This window comes from Myotis brandtii, unplaced genomic scaffold (genome assembly GCF_000412655.1).
Source record: "Myotis brandtii unplaced genomic scaffold, ASM41265v1 scaffold1105, whole genome shotgun sequence".
NCBI classification, from domain to species: domain Eukaryota; kingdom Metazoa; phylum Chordata; class Mammalia; order Chiroptera; family Vespertilionidae; genus Myotis; species Myotis brandtii.
This window is the reverse complement of record NW_005353770.1, coordinates 646,392-670,215: the sequence shown is the minus strand read 5'-3', so window position 1 is coordinate 670,215 and position 23,824 is coordinate 646,392. Positions and strand designations below refer to the sequence as shown.

Genomic DNA, 23,824 nt, shown 5'->3' with positions numbered 1-23,824 from the left:
TACCACCAGCCCGCTTTGCGCGCACACCTCCGCACCTTTATATTTTCCACACTGCGCCTCCTCTGAGCCTCGGTATGCTGTTGTTCCTTCTAGTCCGGTGTTTACCTATGCCGCCATCTTGCTCGGACTCCTTAAAGAAAAGTTTCAAATCAAAAGCTATTAATGTGAAAAAATGTAATTTCTTTCATTTTTGTTTCATTGGATTTATTGTTTAGAATTAAGAGAATATAGTATAAACATATATTGAAATATTTTTCAAATGTACCACATCAAACATTTCACATATTTCTTTGTAGAATTATTCCCTGAAATGCAAGTTTCAAATTTTGATCATGACTGGGTGATTTTAAATTTGAATATGACTGGATATTACAGAGTTAACTATGATAAATTAGGCTGGAAGAAATTAAATCAACAGCTTGAAAAAGATCACAAGGTAAGATTATTTTTATATCTTTTTAAAAATCTCATTAGTATTGCACTCTCTAGCCTTTCAGAGTTGAGTTTTCATATGTCTGTCTGATGAGAAGAGACCTTCCCCTCATTACTTATTTTTAGAAAAGGGAGATTTTGGTTGAATGCTTTGTATTTTTGAACATTAATCTCACTTTTCCACAACAATTTTACCTTTCTAGGTAAAAATAAGAATACATTTTCCTATTAACCATTAGTTTTGTGATGTTAAGCAAGTTACTTAAATGTTCTGCTTTCATTTCTTATTTTAAATGGAAGTAATATTATGTATTAACTTATTTATCAAGAGGATTAGAGACGATGTAGGTAAACATATACTTAAAATTTCTAAGCCCATAATAGATGTGCAGTATATGCTAGAAAATGTTAATTTTTGTAAAAATTTTATTCTCACTCTTCCTCAGAGGGGAGAATTTAATCCACAAATATCAATAATAATCCAATATCACTTTAAATTGTGAAAGAATTATAAATCATTATACAATATGTAAATATTAAAATGTTGGCTAGCTCTGATCAGTAAGACTTTTATTGATTGAATTTAACTAAATCTCCATTGGTGGAGATAGATGCTGGCTTATAAGTCTATAGAGTTGGCTCAGCTGTGAAATCTTGGGCACGTCATTGAGACGACATTTGTGAAACTAGAGTGTTGAAATAAAAGAAATCTTGGTGTCTCACTCTGGAAATTCTCTGAGACACATGCAGGAACCTCTCCACCAGAAGAGGCAATAAAGAACATTGGTCCAGACTTTGGATTTTTGGTCAGGTAGATTTGTGTTTATATTTATGTTCCTCATTTGCAAGGTGTGTGACCTTAGGCCTCTTATTTGGCCAGTCATGCCTCAGTTTCCTTATCTATATATATAAAGCTCTCACTGGTGCCAATTGCACATGTGTGTTTCCATCTGTCATTGTCGATTGTGAGTTTGGTTGACACTTCTATTATAGAGAAAGGGCGAATAGCGATATTAAAATATTTCTTCTAATTAATTTCCATTCAATGTGCATGAACTCGTGCACCGGGCCACTAGTCTGTATAATAACAGACCAACCTTAAAGGGTTGTTGTGAAGATTAAATAAAGTGATGCATGTGTTATGGTCTAACAGAGGCCTGACACAATTCAGGCATTCGGAGCACGTTCAGTAATTTTTAAAAATTACTATTATACTTTTCAATAAAGCTACAAAACCGACTTATGATGGCATTTTAAAATCTTTTTCTGAGTAGCTAAATTCTTGTTAATTTCTAAAGGCACTCTTGGCTATGGAAGCTTTAGGTCATGTTATTATAGCAATGATTTCTTGAAACCACTGCAGACTTACTTATTTAAAGACTGAGGTTAATTATTCCTACAACATAATTGGTGAGCAAATAAAAAAACATTTCAGTTATTAATATTAATCTAGAAAATAGGTTATTACCGCCAGAAAGAAAAAGAGACTATTCCCAAGAAAAGAATTAAGCTTGGTTTGCTTAGATGTTCAAAGGGATGTAGCGAAGATAAATTTTCTAGTACCAAATATATGAAAATTCTGGAGCTATTGAAGGAATACTGTAGGAGGCGTTGGGCATCCTTAGGACACTACAACTGAGACAGAGTCCGGTGGCCTGGCAATGCCAAGGAGCTCAGACAGGAGCCTCAGGAGTTAGGCTGGCAATTGACTCCTGCCTTTCTGTGATTCAAAGGGCCCTGCTGGTGGTATTGTGTCAAAGCAGTAAATTCCTGAGAAGAGAGATACCATTTGAAAGAGTACCTCAACTTACCAAAATAGTGCTAAATAGTATTTATTTAAGCCCTCCTATGCCAAGAAATTCCCCTGACAATAATTTGGACATTGTCATACAATTTAATGTATGCTTTCTGTTTTGGAGAAGCCTTTTAAACTTGGCTTCCTGTTTTTATTTTCTAACATGCTGTTTTCAGGGAGAATTTTGGCATAACTCTCTGCCTTATTTAAGCCTTATGATTCATGTCCAGAGGGATCATTTATCAAAAACAGATGTATAATACATAAGTTATGGGGACTACCCTTAGTATTTATCATTTCTCTGTACATGAGACAATTCATGTGAAAGTACTTTGTAATTAGCAATGATCTTTAAATGTTATTCTTTTAAAATTATTTTTTTTACTAAAAAAATTCTCATCTTTCTCTGCACATATTGGGATCTAATTTGCAGGCTATTCCTGTTATTCACAGACTGCAGTTGATTGATGATGCCTTTTCCTTGTCTAAGTGAGTATATTTTCTTCTCACATGGTTTTAGAGTTCACCTTGAGAATTTATCATTATGAACTTCATCACTATGAAGTTGGTTCTTTAGCATATCCAGGCCATAACTTCTCAAGATTAGGATCAAATTCTGTAGTTATAGTGGAATTTTATTACATAAAAGTGCCTGGAATGTGCAACAACATGGATGAAACTTGAGGGCATTATGCTAAGTGAAATAAGCCAGTCACAAAAGGAAAAGTACTGTAATACTCCACTTTACAATGAGGTGCTTAGAGTAATCAAAATCATAAAGACTTAAAGCGCAATGGTGGTTGCCAGGGGTTAGGGGAAAGGTGAAAAGGGCAGATATTATTTAATGGGTACAGAGTTTCAGTTTTACAAATGAAAAGAGTTAAGGAGACAGATGATGGTGATGGATGCACAAAATTATGAATGTATTTAATACTGCTGAACTGTACACTTAAAAATGGTTACAATGACAAATTTTATGTGTATTTTCCCACAATAAAAGAAAGACAATTTAAAAAAGTCCTATAAAGAAAGAGCAATAATGTCTGTTACAATTAGAGAGCCACCAAGAAACAATGTTTTGAGAGAAAGAATATGTTCTTCTCAAGTCAAACCTTGGCATTCAATTATAATCAAAGTCCTATATATTTTCAATTAAATTAACTTTGGTATAATAAGATTTAAACTAATTATGGAGAATTTTTAAAGGGTTTTAAAAGAATAGCAAAGATAACTCAATGTTTTGAAAGAAACACCTTAAAGGAAAAGTTTGAAAAGGATGTAGTAGAGATGATATAAAGAGAAAAAAGATAATAGTGCTTAAATATTTATAGGCTTATTATAAAAAGCATAAGAACCATTATTTTTATTAAAGTATCAATCAGGAATAAAAACTTAGGTAAATTACAAGTGACTCAAGCTTACCTTTGTAAACTCTAGTAAATGTTAAAATGGATAAATTTAGGAAGATTGTGTTCATACTTTTCTGTGATATTGAGTGTTAAGGAAATAAAGTAGCTGTCATCTAAAAAACGAGTTGCTGGAAATAGACTATTAAAATTTTGAAGTGATCTATGATACCTGACAATGATGGCTGTAGGTGTAATATTAATGAGATACGGCATGTATTTTAACATATTGCAAAATTATTGATTTTATTTATATCATCCTTATTCATTATGATATACATAAAATGTGACATATATATAAAAGCAGCTGGTAAGTATTTGACCAGGCAAATTAATATATGTTCAGGATTTAAATTTTCAGACAATAAAATTAAGGAGTATACATAATAAATTATTTAGTGTGCTCACTCTCTCTTCGGCTTGTCCTAGTTCTTGAATGAATGTCTGCTTATTTTATCTTTTATTTCTTTACTACTTTTCCCCTCTGTAACCTGCAGCATACTTCCTTGCTCACTACTTTGTTGAAACTCCTCTCTGAGATTACCCTGACTTTGGTACTGTTGACCACATCCTCCTGGAAACTTCTTTATTGGCTTCCTGAGACTTTAGTATGCAAACGTGGTTCTCCTCATGTATCTGGCTTCTCTTCTTCTTGCTGCTGTGAGAATCCTAAGACCAGTGATGGTTGTGTTATTTTTTTTCTATCTTCCCCTTGGATAATGCATGCATTTTTAAAATTTCAGTGATTTTATTATGTACATGTACAGTGCCTAGAAGATATAAGGTACTCAATAAATGTTTGTGGAAGATATGTTAATGACTTCTAAACCTACATCTCTACTTGTCTCTTCCTGTCTTCTATTTATCCTGTGGTCATTTAAATTCAGCACCTGAGACACTGAACTTTATTTGTCTCTAAACTGCTCCTGCTATCATTTTTTCTCTCTGTCAAAGGTTCCACTATTCTTCCCATCACCCAAACTTGCAACATAAGAGATATCCTGAACTCCTGCACATTTCCCAAATAGTCACCATGTCTTATCTATTCATTCTTGGAAAAGTCTTTTGGATTCTCACCTTACTTACTACCTTCACTGTTTCCATACTAAGCCAAGCTTTCATTGTCTTTTGATTGGCCTATTGCAATGGCTTCTCACTTTTAGTGCCTTTGAATTCCATTCTATCTTCTTGAGCCCAATTATAATAAAATTTTTAGGCATCACCTTCATAATGGTACCCAGGTGTCTAAACATCTTCCCACCACATGTAAATTCTATATCCTAACATTCATGGCTTTTCACAGTTTTGATCCACCTTTCCTATTAGGCCCCACCTTTCAACTATACACAAAAGAAATCTCTGCTTCGGTTAGCTTGGTCTGCCCATCATATTAATTCCCAATAATCTTCTTTGTCCTAAACTGTCTTCTTCTTTTTTACTACCCATTTCAATCCTACCCAACCTTCATTGTTCTCAAATTCCTCTCCAGGAGGCCTTCACTGACTTTTCCATTACATGCGTGTTTACCTTCTTTGCTACGTTATTGTATTCATTGCCTTTCTTAAGACCTTTTGTTAACAGCTACTTATGCATAAATCTCAGCTCCTCATTGAAGTAATAAGATCGGAGCATCAATAGTAGGAGAGCATATTGTCCTATATTCTAGTTTGTGCTGGCAGGACATTAGAGAGAGAATGACTTTTAATTAATACTTGTTGACTGGAAACTAAACTCTCATAAGAATGCATACTAAATGCACAAATATTCTTTTGCCCGATAATTAGGCCAATATTGGGCCTGGATTTTCTATGAAATCTCCAGGAATTTGGGTGCACATACCAAACTGAAATGGAGGGTTGATCAACATTGCTTGGTTCCCATCTTATCAATGAGATGGGACCTTTGCCCTCTAGCTTCTTGATTTCACATACTTTATAAAGTCAGGCATTGACGCATGGAACAAATATGGAAAGTGTGCAAATCATTTTTAGCAAGTGAAGGTTTTTTAGTGTGTGTTTTTAAACCAAACAGAAACAATTATATTGAGATTGAAACAGCACTTGATTTAACCAAGTACCTTGCTGAAGAAGATGAAATCATAGTATGGCATACAGTCTTGGTGAACCTGCTACCCAGCAATTTTGTTTCTGATGTGGGCAACTATGATACATACACATTATTAAAGGTAATTTCATTATTTGTTTTGTGGTTTAAAAGAATCCATTCTTCCTCATTCTTTATTCTAAAGAGCATCTGTGAAACAGGCCTTTCCAAAAGTAGTTTATTTATATATATAATTAATTAATATATACATATTCATTTTTTTCAAGGAATGATTGATTATTCTTAAAAGAAAATACCTTAGTCATAAACCTGGTCTAGGAGATGAGTATGATAGAAGTTTAGAAAGGTATTTAATTCTCATGGAAGTGGCAATGTGTCCTAAGAAACCAGAAGTGGATAGATATGGTATGCCTTTTTGCTTACAGAAAAGGATAGTATGCATTAGCAACTATTTTCCTAAAAGATTGTTAATCAAACAGAATGACTTTTTACAATCCTATATGCATAAGTGAGATGCTTTGATTTACAGGGCCAGCACTTAAAACCAGAGAAGTGAGTTCCAGAAAAAATAACGTTTCAAAGCTGCTCTTGATGTTGCGAAGAGAGTGAGGGAAATTAGACTTAATGACTAAAGACATAACATGCCATCATAACTGAAACAATATAAAAGGAGAAAAGTTCCATCATTCGGTTTTAAACAGTGATCATAAGAAAGATAGCACAGGTAGAATCAAAGCCTAAGTTAGGGAGCAAACCTTTGGAGAGTTAAGGGCCACAAACAAACTGGAAAGTAAGTTAGGTGAGGATTCCAAGTGAGTTGCTGAGGCAGTTTGAGGCTGAAATCATAACTACCTCAGGGTTCCATACTTTCTTGTCTCTACTGTCCAAAGTGCTGATGGAAACTTACTGGAATGTGGGATTGGTGACCAATAGAAGGCACTTTAATATTTGTGGGATCAAGGAAACTCGTTGATTATATCTGATGACTGGGTTTGCATAAATAAGTAAAAACTAATATTTGTTTTTAAAGAATTTCAATGAATACATTTAGTATTTCAATACAGGAATGTATAACTTTTATAATCTTATTATTTATTTCAGATTCAGGGCTTAAATTGTTTGAGACATAAATCAGTTCTTATTTTCTTGGAGGTTTATATATTAAACATGGAATTTTTAAAATAGAAAGTTTAAGTTTTAAATTTTTATACTTTTTTCTCATTTTTTATGATAACCAGAATGAATAGGATCATATTAAGTTATAATAATAGCTAATATTTATTGACTTATTTGCCAGGCAGTATGCTTACATACATTATATTGTTCAGTCTTCACAAAACTATAATAATGGTGTTATTGTAAACCTTGTTTTGTGTGAGAAAACTGAACCTATGCAGGCTAAAAAATAAACCAGTTACACATTACTAACAAATAAAAACCATTTCTGAAGACATATCTGTCATTATTAATGTCTCTTCAAATAAAGAGAAATGCAATGCAAATTCAGTGTTGCGAGCTAGACTAACAGTATATTTTCTTTATTGTTTATAGAAGTATCTATTAAAGAGACTGACCTCAATATGGAATCATTATTCAACTATAATTCGTGAAAATGTGACAGCATTGCAAGATGACTATTTAGCTTTGTAAGTATTTTTGAATAGTAATAATTGCATAAAATTATTCATATTAATAAATAGGCTTCCATACTTACATCATAACATCTTAATACCTATGATTCACTGAGAGATTTTTATATACTATTTTAGGACAGTAGCTTTGAGATTGATGAGCTACATGTATCCTAATAGGAAATAATAGTTTGGGATCTTAATTTACCCACAAAGCACATATGTGTATACACAGAAAATTTTAAAAATATATATTTTTTATTGTTGATATTATTACAGATATCTCCCATTTCCCCCCCCCCCTTAACTCCCTCCTCCTAACCCCTACCTATATCCCCCAGGTACCCTATTGCCTGTGTCCATGGGCTATGCATATAAGTATATAAGTTATTTGGTTTATCTATTCTCATTCTCCCAATGCACATTGAAGTATGTTAGTCTGTTCCATGCCTCCATGCTTCGGGTCTTATTTTGTTGGTTAATTCATTTTGTTCATTAGATTCCACAAATAAGTGACATCATGTGACATTTTATACAGTAATTTATAGCTCTGTATTCTCAAATCTTACTGGTTGAAATTGTAAGTATGTCATACTAATGGTGAAGGGCTGTGCTAAGCGAAGTCAGCCTATCCCAGTGAATTAAAGGGCATGGAAAAGGGGCCCCTCTGTATATTACTGGCGACAGAAATTCTATCACTGTGCAAATTTTATAAGAGGTTGACAGTGAAATATATCAGTCATTGTGTATGATCATGAGTGTTATAAGTGATTTTCAAATCATTGATTTGGTGAGAGAAGTAAGCATGTTCTCATAATGATCCAGGAAGGGGGTGAAAGGCAAAATACAACTCTGCTGTCGCTGGCCTCCCTGTGACCCAAGGCCATGTGTGTATGCTGGGCTTCTAGACTTAGGGAGGGAGTTTGTGATCAGCTATGGTACAGGGATTATATTTACAGCACTAGTCACATCAACTTTAAATCAATTAGACCAAACAAGAAATACAAAGCATACAAAATGTGATTATTACCTCTCATGAGTATCCTTCTGAGAGAGGAGAAAATTTTAGTGCTAGGACCTGTGACTAGAAGGACAGAGGGTTGAATGGACAAGTAGATTGAAGATGGGGAGGACTAGTTGGAATAGTGAATGTGTAGGCATGTGTGAATAAACAGGAAGGCAAAAGTGCTCAAAAACGCAGGCATGGCCCTAACCGGTTTGGCTCAGTGGATGGAGCATCAGCCTGTTGCCTGGGTCCCAGGAGGTTCGATTCTGGTCAAGGGCTCATGCCCCAGTTGCAGGCTCGATCCCCAGTGTAGAGCATGCAGGAGGCAGTCAAACAATGATTCTTTCTCATCATCGATGTTCCTATCTCTCTCCCTCTCCCTTCCTCTCTCAATTCAATAAAAATATATTTTAAAAAAAAAAAAAACCACGAAGGCAGCACACCTGTTAACTAGCCATAACCTTGGATTAGTTAATTGGACTGAAGTGACCTGCTTTTTTGTAGCATCCCAAGACGAGTTCTCTGCAGCCAGCTTGGGATGGGTGGGGAGGGACAGTGAGTGTATAAATGAATGCTCAGAGCTGTCTTTCAGAAGGCCTCCACCCTTGGACATTTCACTTCTGCTTATCAGAGAGTCAGGTCAAGCTGAGTTGAAACTAGAGGGTGGAGGAATAGAGATTTGGCTCTTGCATTTTCTGGAACTTTATGGCCACTTTGATTTCCTTTACCTTTTACTTCAAACTTGGGGAGAGCAGGGAGATACACCCCACGCACCACTTATCTGGATTTATAATTGTTCTTCACTGTATTCTTTTGAACTTATTTGTTTTGAACCATAATGTGTACCCCTTCTCAGCTATAAAAACAAAACAAAACCTCTATCCTTTTTCTGGCCATAAATATAATAGCCAGGAGGAGTTGAAGAAGAAACAGAAACTTAAGCAAGGAAAAGCACATGGTTGAAAGAGAGAAATAAACCATTCCTTTCCATGTATAAAGAACTTTCTTTTTATGAGTATTAGATCAAATACTCTAAAGTCATTTTTTATCCACAAGGCAATTATTATAAAAGGGAGGAAAAGTAAATTGATAACAGATGTGGAGTCTGTGTACACCATGTGTGATTGAGGGAGATAAAGGATGGCAGTAATTTATTTCTAACTTTTCAAAAAATACCAGTCTTAGGAGCTTATTTGGTGCCTGACAGGCTCTCAGAAAACATTTCTCTGAATCTTAAACATGTTTGTTATCCACAAAAGCTTTTTTTTTCTTTTTTAGCAAACTTGATGTTATTGGAAGGATGTTTTAAAATACCCATCTTTTTATGAAACATATTCTTGGAGGGAGAAAAAAATAATGTGGTAATGCAAAATAAAATGTTTTCCTTTGACTGTTCCTTCAAGAATATCGCTGGAAAAACTTTTTGCGAGTGTGTGTTTCTTGGGCCTTGAGGACTGTCTTCAGCTGTCAAGAGAACTCTTCAAAAACTGGATGGACAATCCAGAGAATGAGTAAGATAAATACTGCAATTGCCCTGGTCTTTGTCCTGTTTCAACACCAGCAATCTTTCTACCTTTTTGATGCTCTCACTCTGGGAATGATTGTTTTGTTTTCACTTGGTTAATCTCTCCTACTTTTTTATTCAAGTATCTTTCTTTAAAAAAAACTATCTAATGTAGGTCTGTTCATAACAATAGATTAGAACTTATACAGTGATTGTCACTCAGGATCTATCATTGCCAGTTCATTCCCTATAAGCACTTATGCTTATTTTGAGTCTTATTTAGGTTGTTCTTTATTATATACATACATACATCAGAGCATTTTTTTTCTATTCGTTTGCCGTCTCTCAGAGAGCTGAGGCTAAGACTCTATTAATATATCACCTCAGATGAACTGTTAGGAAATGTGATAGTAAGATATGAAACCAAACTTATCAGCATATACTTACCATTTGTACTACTCTAATTTATTTCTCCCCTAAACTCCTTTCTAAACTAATTTGACAGTCTCATCTCATCATGGTAACACTAATGATAATTCCCACAGTTGCCTTTCTAGATCCCTACTTTTGCTCTTTATATCTGAGATCACAACATTTTTTTCTAGCTACATAGTTCTGAATATATGACAACCCATAAACACAAGTAACATGTTTATAACTCAACTACTATGAGAAATATCATTACATGTTATACTTTACAGAATACCTTATCCAATTAAAACTGTGATTTTATGTTACGGCATTGCCTCGGGAAGTGATAAAGAGTGGGATTTTTTGTTAAATATCTACGCCAATAACACAAATGAAGAAGAAAGGAATCAACTTGCTTATGCAATGAGCTGCAGTAAAGACCCATGGATACTTACCAGGTGATTATGGACAACTTACCTTGAAAGTTCCTGGTGGAAGAGTGCAATTAATAAACCAAAGGGAGAAAAATATCACTGTGCTACGATAACAATTAATATATATTTGTGCATCATTAACTTGGAATCACATGGGATTTTGATTCCATTTATTTAAATTAACTTCTTGTATTGGATAATTTTTATATATTTATTTTCTGTAAATGCATTTTTACAGATATATGGAATATGCCATCACTACATATTCATTCAATTTTAATGAAACAAATATAATTGAAGTTGTGGCAGCATTTGATGTTGGCCGATATGTCGCAAAAGACTTTTTAGTCAACAATTGGCAAGCTGTGAGTGAAAGGTAAGAAAAGGAGGTGAGACCACTCTTTCATTTAGGTCATGAGTTTGGTGCTAGAAGCACAGATTCAGCCTGGCTAGGTCACAAAAGTCCTAACTGGTCGTGTTATGGAAGAGAAGGTCACTTGTCTTCAGTTTTGGCTTTCTGAATAAAGATAGATTTGCAAGGGATAGTTTTATACCACAGTTTCCCTATTGTGCCCGCTAAGAAGTTTGAAAGTGAGATTAGAGCAAGTCACATTTTCTTGGTGCATGTACATCAGCCATTCGTTTATTTTGTGAAGTGCATCACCATGTCTTTATAAAACAACAACGCCCATCATTACATCAGCCTGGATGTTGCTTGTGTGCTTTACTTGTCAGATTCCCTTTTATATGCCTGGATTCCATAGTCTTGAACTTTTTAATATTTCTCATAATTTAAGACTAATCTGTTTGCTTCCTAGCCCATCTATTGGGTAACATATACATTGGCATACAAATATCAGACAGCAGGCCCTGGATGGCTGGTTTTTCTAGAACATTACTTAACCATGCATTCCTAATAATCACATGCTATAGAGTGAGCAGATTCGAAGTAGCCAACAGTTCAGGTACAAGCAACTGTAAAGTTGAAAGCTACATTGTATAAATAATTCTTTTGAAACAAAGTATTTTTAGCATAAAAATGTTTAAGAATGTGAATATGGTTCTCTTAAAGAGCAAAATAATGGAATGGGGTGCATTTTTTTGGTTGTGTGTGTGTGTGTGTGTGTGTGTGTGTGTGTACATTTATTGAGCACCCATACAACACCAAAAAATGTAGTTTTAAATCAGAAATAAAAAGTGTGTAAATAAAGGCTTATTTGTACAGTACCATTACAGACTCATCAGTGGAATTTGAGAAAATTGTCTTTATCTCCTGCTTTAAATTACTTATCATTCTAGGTTTATTGCTTCAGAGGGTGTTATAAATTCCTTAAATTTCCTGGGATCCCTAAGACCTTTGGGATAAGTGGTGTTTTCATTTTTGCTTAAGTTGTTAAAGATAATGCCCTCCTTCCTAGGTCCTACTTCTCACTGGGAATTCGGCTATAAATCAGAATTATGTCCACAGGTCCCCTTGTTCCATGAGGTTTCAGAGATGCGCCCACCCCCTAGGGTTGTATCTTTTCTCTTTCCCTGGAGCTTGTAATAAAAACTTCACCCCATGTTCACTCTAGGTCTGAAATGCCTGCCTTTTCATCTGTAATCCTACTATGCACTATAAATGTTCATGTAAACAAAGTATCCTTTTGCTAGTAGACCAGTCCTATCAGGATAAACACAGATGAGAAAGTAACTTATCCATTTGACTTTGGGTGGTGAACACACAATACAGTGTACAGATGGTGTGTTATGGAATTGTGCACCTGAAACCTGTATAATTTTGTTACCAGTGTCAGCCCAATAAATTCAATACAAAGGAAAGAAAAAGAAAATAAGTTCTCTAACCCTCTCATTTGGAACTGGAAGTGGAACATCTATTTATTGTTTGTCTATGAACATTTAGGCCTTAGTTTCCTCTTCTCTAAAATGAAAGACATGTATTTATTAATTCTAAAGTTCTTTCTAGTAATAAAGTAGTTTGGTTTTACTCTGATAAGACAGTTAGTTTCAGCTGTTGTTGGGGATATAAAGTGATTAGAATGTGGAGATGGAGACAGAGAGGGCTTTGGGGACTCAAAGGGAAGGAAGGGAATTGAGTGAGGTTTGAACAGGCAGATTTGGAAAAAGTCACCTTCCACATGGAAGGACTAAAAGACTGACTTGGAATGAGTCACATCCCTGGCTGGAGCTTGGGGCTCTGGAAAGGGGGAGACAGGGGAGGTTACGGGGTTGAATTGAGCACACTGCCAATAGAGGTTCAGGAACATCTGCTCCCCTCGACCACGCCCAGGACTCTTCTCAGGAGGCCCAATCTGAAAATACATTTTGGAATATTTGCTTGAGTAAAACATCTTCAGCTTGCTCCTGCTCCTCCCTCCCTTGTGCAGACACTGCACTGGTCTCTGAGGGGTAATTATTTAACTGTTGGACCAAGATGATCCTTTGAGCACTGATCTAAATGAAGGAACCTCCACTGACCATAAAGACATCTTTCAGGTTACAGGAAAATCAATATGTACATGTAGATGTGGGTAGATTCTATGGAAGAATGTGTGGATAGGGATGGAACACCAGGATTTTTGTGATCTTTTATTGTATGTGGTAGAAGTTATGTTTGTGCCCTTATCACCCTTGTTAAGTTGCTTTTAGCTTTCTTAAAACAATGTGGATTTCACAGCCAACAGGAGAACGCTAGTTTTGTTTGAATATAGACTATAAGGTATAATCAGTTTCAAACTCAACTGGCCCAAAATGAATCTTCACTTTTCCTTATCAAACACTCGATTTCTCCTCCAAATATTGTTATATTGCCTAGAGTCCTAAGCTTGAAACCTGCACTTATTTTCACTTCCATTCTGTTGTATTTTATGATGGAGAACATGGAGTGGAAAAGGTTAAGTGGGAGCACAAGGGAACTGCGTGAGTTGAGATGTGGTTGGAGTGGACCCATTCCCGCCACCTGCCACTGGATTGGGCTGGATGCCTTGGTGCCCCATGCTTGCCTAGTGGCCATGCTTGCCACAGGAAGTCAGACATGGCAGGGGAAGGGAGAGGAGAGAAGGAGAAATGTGAGAAAGGAAAGAGGCAGAATGCAAGCCAAACTAGAATACCCATCTCACTGTGTCCACACTAGCATTGAATGTTATCAGTATTTTTTAAAGGGTAACTATGCTGACACCCACTGGCTCCTGTCTTGATATTAATTAGAATGCATTTGACTACGGGGGAGATAAACTACTCGTAAAGTATGTATTTTTGTTTAATATTTCAAAGAGATTGCTCTCGCAACAAGAGTGACAAATCCTCTCTGTCTCAAAAATATCTCCGCTTGAAGCTTGCAAGACCAGGAAGGAATGATGTGTGCCAGGTGCTCTGATAGATGCCACAACATACATTATCTCATTTACTCTCCAGAACAATGCTTCTAACTATATGTTATTCCTCATTTCTACAATTTATGAGTTGCCCAAGGTAACTTCAAATTGGGCCTCACCTGTTGGGGTAACCTTTCTTCTGGATCTGGTAGAAAATCCCATAGTTAGCACCTTATGTAGTTTTCCACTTTTTTTCTTTTAAGCTTGGGACTTGGTTCTTTGCAAATTTTGCCAAGTTTCTTGAGTCATCTCACAGGCTTTTCATACCTGGCCAATAAAAATGAAAAATAAGAAATATTTCCACTTTCCCCACAGAAACAAGTTTGCTTGTCTGAATTACATGTAGACTGTCTCTTGTCCTCTACTTTGCTCAAGTAAACACAGTTTACACTATAGCTGGAGATCTAAAAAGAACAAGAGCACTGTTTTCTCTTACCCTTGTTTGTGTAGTATGCCAACATTAACTCTTATAATTTTTAATTTCAAGTATACATTTTTGAAATAAATTGTGTGTATAATTATCAAGCCAGTTCAACCATTTCTTATTCAGTCTATATTAACCCTATCTTAATTTTCTTTCTTTTTTAATGCATCCAAAAGTCTTTATTTACTTTTATAACTACAGCACCACTTTGGGCAGGTATGTATCTGTTCTTTCTCTACAGCAACACTTCATGGCTTTTTTTTTTTAGATGATTCTCATTGGGTATCAGGGGCACTAAACTAAGGAGGAAGTTTCAGTGACCACGCTTGTTTGAGGGAATGTAAATAGAGTAGAGCCAGGTACTTAGCCTTGAGAATCTCAGATGATATGGATCCTCTTCCCAAAAAGCACATACAAATACAACATTTTTAATGAGCTTTCAGTGTATTTTAGTCAGAGTTAAAAAAAAAAAACACAAATACAAAAAACCACTGTTTTTAAGGGACATAATTTGCATATTTATTTACTCCCTTATAAATTTTCTTAATTTGAGGTATGTGACAGCTATTCTAACCACCTCATTTAAAAAGATAAAAACAGTTGACATTGTTATTGTTTTTAAGAAGAGTTTTTTTTACATTTAAGTGAACTAAAAACTATGTGTTACATAAATCAGTATTTAAATATAAATATTTTTAGTGCTAATAGAATTTTTTATTGATTTTAAAGAGGTAGGAAGGGAGACATCAATTTGTTGTTCCATTTATTTATGCATTCATTGGTTGCTTCTTGTATGTGCCCTGACCAGAGATTGAACCTGCAATCCTGGCATATTGGGATGATGCTCTAACCAACTAAGCTACCTGGGCAGAGCTAGAATTTTTTATATAATAGATTTTCTATTAAAAGATGAGGGTAAACTAATTCATACATGTTTTCTTTTAGATGTTGGAGATAGAAATTAAAAGGGGCTATATACTTAGCATTTATCTGGCAAATAAAATATAGCTTTGTCTTGCAAAACATTTCCCAACCCTGATTAGCATCTTGTTGCTTTGCAGGTATGGAATACACTCGTTGGTTACTATAATGTATTTAATAGGGAGAACCATAAGTACAGATTTACAGGTCATGGAGGTAAGTACTTTAGATATTATGAATTATAAGTTGGAAACCACTTTTTTGTGTCATTTAGAGTTGCTAAAATTAAAATGCTTATCTGAATTATAACATTCTATGCTTCCATTGGTGCCGTCATAACTGTACATGAAATGTTTTTTTTAATTCTATCTTGCTCTTGAGGGTTGGACATCATTCTTTCTCACCTGAATTACTTCAGTAGACTCTGGCCCAAGCTCCCTGGCCCAGGCTGGGCTTGCCTCCATCCATTCTGCACATTGCTATCAGCCATTGCCCTGTTCCCAAAGCTTCAGTAGCTTATCAGTCTTTAGGAAATTTTCAAATCTTTTCATTAACACACGAAGCCCTTAATAATCTGGACCCTGCCTTACCCTCTAGCTTCATTTTTGCCCAGCTCACCACTGAGTATCTGAAAGCAAGAGACAGACCACCCCCAAATACGTTTCCTCTAGCTATACTCCACCACTTACAGATTTTCTGAAATTATTAGGTTGTTTTACATTTTCTAGATTTCAGAACCCTGTCCTTGACTAGATAATTCCTAATCATCCTTTAAGACCCTGCTCCAACCACCTATTCCAGGAATTTTTTTATGAACCAATTTATACCTGTCCTTCCTCCATACTCCCAAATCATCTCATCAATATCTTTATTACAGCACTTACCACATTATACTGTAATCAGTGTGTGCATACATCTACTCTATGAGGGTAAAATAAGCTCCCTGAGGACAGAGACCACATTTTAATTATAACTGTATTCTAGAATCTAATGTGGGGCTTGCTGTTTCTAGCGTCTGCTTTCCTCTGGGCTGAATTTCTTCTTAGGCAGGCTTTCTTCACATGGAGGCAAACATAGGTCCAGGCTTACATGATCCTTAGCATCCTCAGTTGTAGAAAAAGGAATACCTTTTCACCCAGCTTCAAGTTCCAGTCCTGAAGGCAGAACTCTGATTGGTCCTACTTGGTTCACATGCACCAATCACCGAGTCCAGGGAGAAGGAAATACTCTGATTGGCCTAACCTGGGTCATTTGCCCACATTTGGAACCAGCCCCACCCAAACCACAGACACTGAGATAGGGAAGGAGTAGTTCTGGAAAGAAAAGGGAAATGCTATAACCACAAGGTAAACTGAGTGGCAAAAGCAAATGTCTACAAAAAAGCAACACACAAAGTAAAACAAGAATAAAATATAAATACAACCTCTACACACCCAGCAGCATAGGTAAAATTAGAAAGATTGACAATACCAAAGGTTGGCAAAGATGTAAAGCAACTGGAACTCTTACCCTACTGGTGGGACTGTGACATGGAAACTATGGAAAACAGACAGTATCTCTAAATGTTAATTAGACACATGTGACCCAACAATTCCACTTTAAGGTTTTTACTCAAAAGAAATGGAAACCTATGTCCACACAAATACTTGTACATGAATGTTCCTAGCAGCTTTATTTACATTAGCTAAAAACTGGAAACCACCCAAATGTCCATCAATAGGTGAATGGACAAGGAAAATGCAATATATCCACACAATGGAATTCTACCCCACAATTTAAAAAAGGAACAATTTTGTGTAGCAACATGGATGAATTTCAAGATGATTGTCCCGAGCAAAAGAAACCAGAGACTTTCTAGGAAATGCAAACTGACCCGTAGTAACAGAAGGTAAATCAGTGGTTGCCTGGGACAGAGGGAGGGATGACCTGAAAAGGGCAGGAAGAAACTTTTGTGGGCCGTGGAAATGGACTGTATCTTGATTGTGGCTATGGTTTCACAGGTGTATACAGAGATCCAAACTCGACTTGTATACTTTAAAGCTTATGTATATAAATTTTATCTCAATAAAGTTGATTACAAGTAAAAAAATGTATATGAGTAAAAATTAACTATGGCCTGGAACTATATTAATAAAAATAGGAAGGGCCTGTGTAAATAAGAAAGGAAAATCAACGCCCTGCCCCAGCAAGTAAACAAATAAATGTTTAGGACATAAGGCCTGAAATTTGATCCTGAGCAAGAAAAAAAGAAGCAGTCAGTTATGTAGTTGTTATAAAGAGAGAGAGGAAGAACTGCTAATTCCTGAAGGAATTAGCTTTGTTTCAGTTTGGCTTGCCTGAAGATGAACTGTCAGGACCTGATTTATCAGGGATTCCCTGGATCAGAGAGTAAAGGGCACACCCAGAAATGCTGGAAAGAAGGTTTGGTATCCCGTTGAGTCTTCTAAAGTGTATCAGTTTATTTTTGTAGTTTATCTCTACAGAACCCAGTAAAATTTTATTGTTTTTCATTTTTAATTTTTATTGATTTTTAGAGAGGAAGGGGTGAGGGGGAGAGAGAGAGAGAGAAAGAGAGAGAGAGATTGGTTGACCCCTGCATGTGCCCCAACCGCGAATGGAACCTGTCTATCACCTTTTGGTGTCTGGGATGATGCTCCAACCAACTGAGCCATACTGGCCAGAGCTTGTTGTTGTTGTTTAATGAATGAAGGTTGTATAAATTTAGCAGTCTTCAAAGTTCCAAAGCTCTATAGTCACTGATAGTTTATTTAAAACTAGAGGCCTGGTGCACAAAATTCGTGCATGGGTAGGCCCCCTAGGCCTGGCCAGTGATCAGGGCCGATCGGGGCCTTCGGCTGCCAGCCAGGACCTCCCTTCTCTAGCTGCCGGCTGCTGGCGAGGGCCTTCCTTCATTCCACGTCACCCCCTGGTGGTCAGCACACGTCACAGCAAGCAATTGAACTCCCAGTTGAACTCCTGAGGGGACAATTTGCATATTAGGCTTTTATATAGAGAGATAATGTAAAAGTGGATTTAGCAGTGATTACATTTTTGCAATTTTGAAAACAAGTTAGCTATTATGAATATCCTTGTCAAAAACCTACTAATGCCCAATAGTCCTCCTATAATGTATTAATTCACATGGTAATATAAAAAATAATTACTAAAAAGAGGATGAAAAGAAAGTCACATGAGTCCCTTCTCCTTCCAGACCAGCACAGTTCCTATATACTCTTTGCTTCTCTTGCTCTGTTCCTTATACACTACCCTGTTGGAGCCTGGCCGCACTCATGCTCTCAAGCATACATGAAGCCCCCCTACAATGTCACAGACCCTACTCCCCTCCCACTCACTGCAGGTGCATGATCATATGGGGTTGTGGGGAGGTGGATTCCACTGCCTGGTAGGTATGGACAGGTGTGGAAGAGGGTGGGAGGTTCTGGTTCCTTAATCTACTTTTTCCAGAATGTTCCTTTTCTTTTACATTGTAATTAGCCTTGATAACCCTATTACTGCTCAATTTTAAGTGCATTAGGGTTTAAATGACATTTTGTGAGCACAGGTACACTGTGATCTCACATGTGCTAAGTTCTAATTTGTTGATGGAGAAATAGACTAGGAATATAAGTAATTAGTCAATTGGCATCTGGCTTGTACATAATATTGCATATGTTCCTATAGCTTAATGCTTGACTTGACTCAATGAAGGAATTTAGCCAATGGACAAATCCGCTATCTAAATATCTATAATAATAAAAGGGTAATATGCTAATTAGACCGGACATCTTCCTGGCGTCATTCTGGACATCCTTCCTTACCAAACCGGGGCTGGAGGGAAGCCATCCTGGGTCTTGGGTGCCTGTGGGCAGCCCGAGGAAAGCCAGCCTGGGCCCCAGGTGCTGGAGGGAAGCCGGTGCCGGCAGCCAGGGGAAGGAAAGACTACTCTTGCATGAATTTTTGTGCATTGGGCCTCTAGTTCTTAAATAAAGGATAACATCTATAAAGACACAGATGTTGTGTGCCAGTTTTGAGCTTTGAAAGTTGCAAAGTATTTTTTGAGATAAGAAAAGGTCTCACTCTATCTCTGTCCACAAATTTTGCCTAATAGCTGGTATGCATTCAGTAAATCTTTATTGAACACCTACTAGGTGGTTGGGGAATAGAGCAGTGAATAAAATAGATGAAGTTCCTACATCATGGAGCTTCCAATCTACATCTGACTCTTCAGGGTAGGTGGTCTTCACACATTGCCACCCATTCCAACTGCCATTGGCCATTTGCAAAATCATGTTGCGACTTAGAGTGAACCGTCCTGTTTTGTCTAAATAAGGAGTCAGATTGCCTTGACCGTCTCTTTGTCCTTTCAGCTGCAGCAGTTTTTCAGCCCCATGTTGGAGGAGCACCAGAGGCTCGAAGTTCATGCCAAATTACAGGCAATAAAGAACGAAAATCTGACAAACAAAAACCGAAGTGCCAGGATAGCTGCATGGCTACGGAAAAACACATAACTTAGTGGCCACTTTTGGCATTTCCCCTTGTATATTATACTGTAGTTTGCGGACTGTTTTGTCTTCCAATACTTTGTGAGTCTAGAAAACCACATGTTTTGTTATTTGTATTTCAGTCACATTTATTACTCAGCATCCTGTTCCTCCCTTGTCGTCACGCTGTCTCTGAGCTCACTGATTGCTGAGGAGTTTTCCAGCACTGCTGTGTTTTGGGGGAAGATTTCATTTCAAGTTGGGCTATAAAACCACAAAATTTACTTTAAATGCCTTGTAAAAAACAAATTTACCTTAGAAAGTCTTGCTTATTCTGTTGTGAAGGCCAGTAGAATATTAAATCATTGGCTAAATGAGTACATTCTTTTCTGAAAGAAATACAGATTTGCAATACTCTAGGGTTTATTTAGTTCAACTAGAGGCCCGGTGCATGAAATTCATGCACGGGGGAGGGGTGTCCCTCAGCCCGGCCTGCAACGACACCATCGTCCCTCGCCCTAGCCCGAGGACCCTCCCCTCCCTTCCCTCCACACAGCCGGGGCGCAGATGCTGGGCTCACGTTGCCGGGGCGACACCGCCAGCATCCCGCCCCTGCCACTAAGGGTGCCACCATCTTTGTGGCGGAGTGATGCTTAATTTACATATTACTCTTTTATTAGATAGGGTATTTAAAAGAATAATGAGCAAGTAACACAACAGTGTAAAGAAGGAGAACCAGAAGAATAACACCCTCTAGAAATCAGAAAAGCAAGTTTTAAAAAGAAGGAACAGGCAATTTTATGAGCCATGTGATCTGCCCTAAAAGCAGGAAATGTGTCTTGTGCCTCTTTCTCTCTCCCCAGAGTACCTAGGCATTGTGCCACACTTTACTTACTGGCTACTGAATGTATGATGTCACAAAAAGACCCAGGATCACAGGATCCTAAAGTACCTTTAGGCTTGCTGTGTGGAGGCCAGATTGGAGAGGAAGGCTCTGCCTTGAAGCTCTTGACTGTATTTTCCTGTGGGAATGGATATTCTTTTAGCCAAAGTTTATGAGCAAAAATAATATGTCAACAGACAATAGCAATTATGGGCTAATCTTCAGCACAAAGGGAGATGGTCAAATAAAGAGAAATGAAACTAACAGGCTAACCAGAATATACTCTTCACAGCTTTGCACTCAGGGGATTAGTTTGAAATGTGGTTTCATTTGGCCAAATTCAAACTACTTATAGTTTGGACAACTTTAAACATTTTCATCAGTCACAATGTATGGAATTAGATTAGTTTTATTATCCCTGATAAAACCAGGACAGCTAAGGCCTACTTTAGAGTTTGTGTATATCTGATTTAATACTGTGCTTTAATTTTGATTTTGTAGAATGGGGATTAAACTACAAATCTCCTATCTACCTCAGAGCGATATTGTAAAAACTAAGGAATATGTCAATGAAAGGTCTTTAAATATCTAGAGTAATAAAAGTGTAATATGCTAATTAGATCAGATGTCCTTCCGGACGACCTTCCAGACAAAGCCGTGGTGGCAGGGGCCAAGGCAGAGGCAACTGCCATGGTGTAGGGGGCCAAGCCCCTTGCATGAATTTTGTGCATCGGGCCTCTAATGTTATATAAACTCAAGACAGTGTGATTTAAGGTTTTATTCCCTATTTCTTATATAAGTTAATGCAGCCACAAATTAAAATGTTATACAAAAAATTCACTTGCATATTCGCTTCATAAGAAGATGCTCCCTGAGTGTGAGTGGAGGCTATGAGACAACCATGAGGACAAACCAATGCACATTCTACTCAGATTTGACCATTGGTCACAGCTCAGAAAATTTTTCCTTGAAATTTAGAAATTTAAAATTAAAGCAATAAAATATCCCCATGTTTTCACATCGTTGTGTATGAGATATCTTATGTTTCCTTAAGCATTCTTTCTATATTTCCTTTTTTTCCCCTCTGATCATCAACCTCATCTTTTGATAACCATGTAACATGTCTTCTCAAGTGCTTTTCTCTTCCTCCTCCTTCTCTCCTCCACTTCCAGCTCTTCCCTCTCTCCCTCGGACTCCTCTGTCTTCCTTCCTTTCCAGTGACCTCGGCCTGGTTAACCATGTCCTCTGTCCTTGGTCTTCCTACCCTACTGTGTTCTCATTCCACCAAGGGCAGTTGGAGGCTGACACTCGGGGCCCCAGCAGGCTCTGATGCCTGTTGTTGGGTGATGCCAAGTACTGCCTGATCCTACCAAGAAGCACAAGCACTGCCTGATTCAGACCATCTGCTAAAAATTCACATCCCATCTTAGCCTCTGTGGTAATTAAATAGTGCTGGAAGTGTTTATCCAAAGTCAAATGCTCAAGTATTTGGTTAATAGTCCTTCCTCTAAATAGGAAAAGGAATTTTGAATAATGTAAATTGTTTTCTGGCTTGAATAAAGCCAGTTACTTTTATAAGAATTACATTTTATTATATTGTACCTAATAATTGTATAAAAAGAAGTAATTATGAATTTATTATTGGGACAGCAGTAAGCCAGGGAATGAAACTGAGCCAGATTTATCTAAATGGTGTAAATACTTTATTAACTAATAAGCCATCTTATCTATTAGCACCCCAACTATAAATAGTTTTTTCTTTATACTGTTCATCCTAAGAAAAGTTAACAAGATGTACTATGTACTCATGATTTTTTTTCAATTTGGTAATTAGAAATTAAAGTTTTCCTCACAATCTCATGCTTCTTTCTGCTCAAACACATTCAATGACTTTAAGTGAAAGAACAAATGCCTTAGTCTTGAAGACTGGAGATCCTCTATAATTCAAACCCTGAGGCCAATCTGTCTGTACAGTAAATCCATTCTGAGGAACAAATGAAAAAGCAAAATAAGATGAGATTTAAAAGGGAGCTCTACTTGATTACTTTTCCCGTTTACCCCAATAAATGCTATCTTTATTTCATCCAAGCTTTAGCGAATAAATATATCCAAAGCAAAGTCTTAAGGGTGCTTATAACTAAATATAACTGGCGCCTCCACAAATAATGGTGTAGCAGTCAGCAGCATTTGAAACCACACATATATTGCTTCCAGCTTGATCTTCTCTCTAATTCAACAAAATTCAGCAAAGATATTCATTACGAGTTATTTGGACTCTTCCTTTTCCCTTTCTTTCAAAAGAGTCAGTCCTAAAGGTGAGGCAGGGCAAGGTAGGCTTCTACAGCAGTGCTGGCCTGTGGCCTGGAATGAGGTGGAAAAGCTTGAGTGGGGCAAAGAGGGAGTCCACACTGTGGGAGCAGATTGGCACCGGCTGTCAGAGCGAAGAAGAGTCAGTGGGTGACATAGTGCAGAGAGGCAGCTTATGACATGAAGGGTCAGAGCCAAACAGGGTAAGAAGGACCTCTATGCAGGGAAGCCGCAAGCAAGAGCAGTCAAAGCCCAAATGGTGAGAAGAGAAGATCTAGACCAGGGGTGGGGTGGCCCAGCATGAAATATTAGAGACTGAAGAGGGTGAGGGGGGCATCCATATGGGGTGAGGGAGAGGCAGAGATGGGAGCTTGGATACCACAGGGTTATGAAGCCAATAAGGAAATATATGAGATAATAGAATCCAGGTTTTCTCTCTGTGGAAGAGAGTTGCAGATATTCAAAAGGAAAACAAAACACTAGGACAAACCCTTTGTTTTTGGATTAGAATTGGAGGTATTGATGTGAACAGATCTCACAGTTCTCAATACATGGATAGATTATACATATAAATGTAAATGTGTTTATAGACTTATCTTGCTCTTTCTCTGTATAGATATGTAATTATAGTTATAAATATGTAGAAATATGGATAGGAATACAGATGTAGATATATAGATATAGATTTATAGATATAGAAATATAGCTATATAGATATAGATGATATAGATATAGAGCTAGGTATTCAACT

General features: G+C 37.0%; 1 protein-coding gene across 1 annotated transcript in view; it reads left to right on the top strand.

The window, feature by feature from the left end:
* Positions 1-21,431, top strand: part of LVRN (laeverin) — a 56,689-nt gene extending 35,258 nt beyond the window's left edge. Inside the window, exons 12-20 of the mRNA XM_014544195.1 lie at positions 297-436; positions 2,661-2,716; positions 5,665-5,818; positions 7,249-7,343; positions 9,738-9,845; positions 10,540-10,707; positions 10,922-11,059; positions 15,543-15,618; positions 19,770-21,431. Of these exons, the coding sequence (XP_014399681.1) occupies positions 297-436; positions 2,661-2,716; positions 5,665-5,818; positions 7,249-7,343; positions 9,738-9,845; positions 10,540-10,707; positions 10,922-11,059; positions 15,543-15,618; positions 19,770-19,910 (1,076 nt within the window). The 3' untranslated portion in view covers positions 19,911-21,431. The remainder of the gene's footprint in view (positions 1-296; positions 437-2,660; positions 2,717-5,664; positions 5,819-7,248; positions 7,344-9,737; positions 9,846-10,539; positions 10,708-10,921; positions 11,060-15,542; positions 15,619-19,769) is intronic.
* Positions 21,432-23,824: the final 2,393 nt, after the last annotated feature.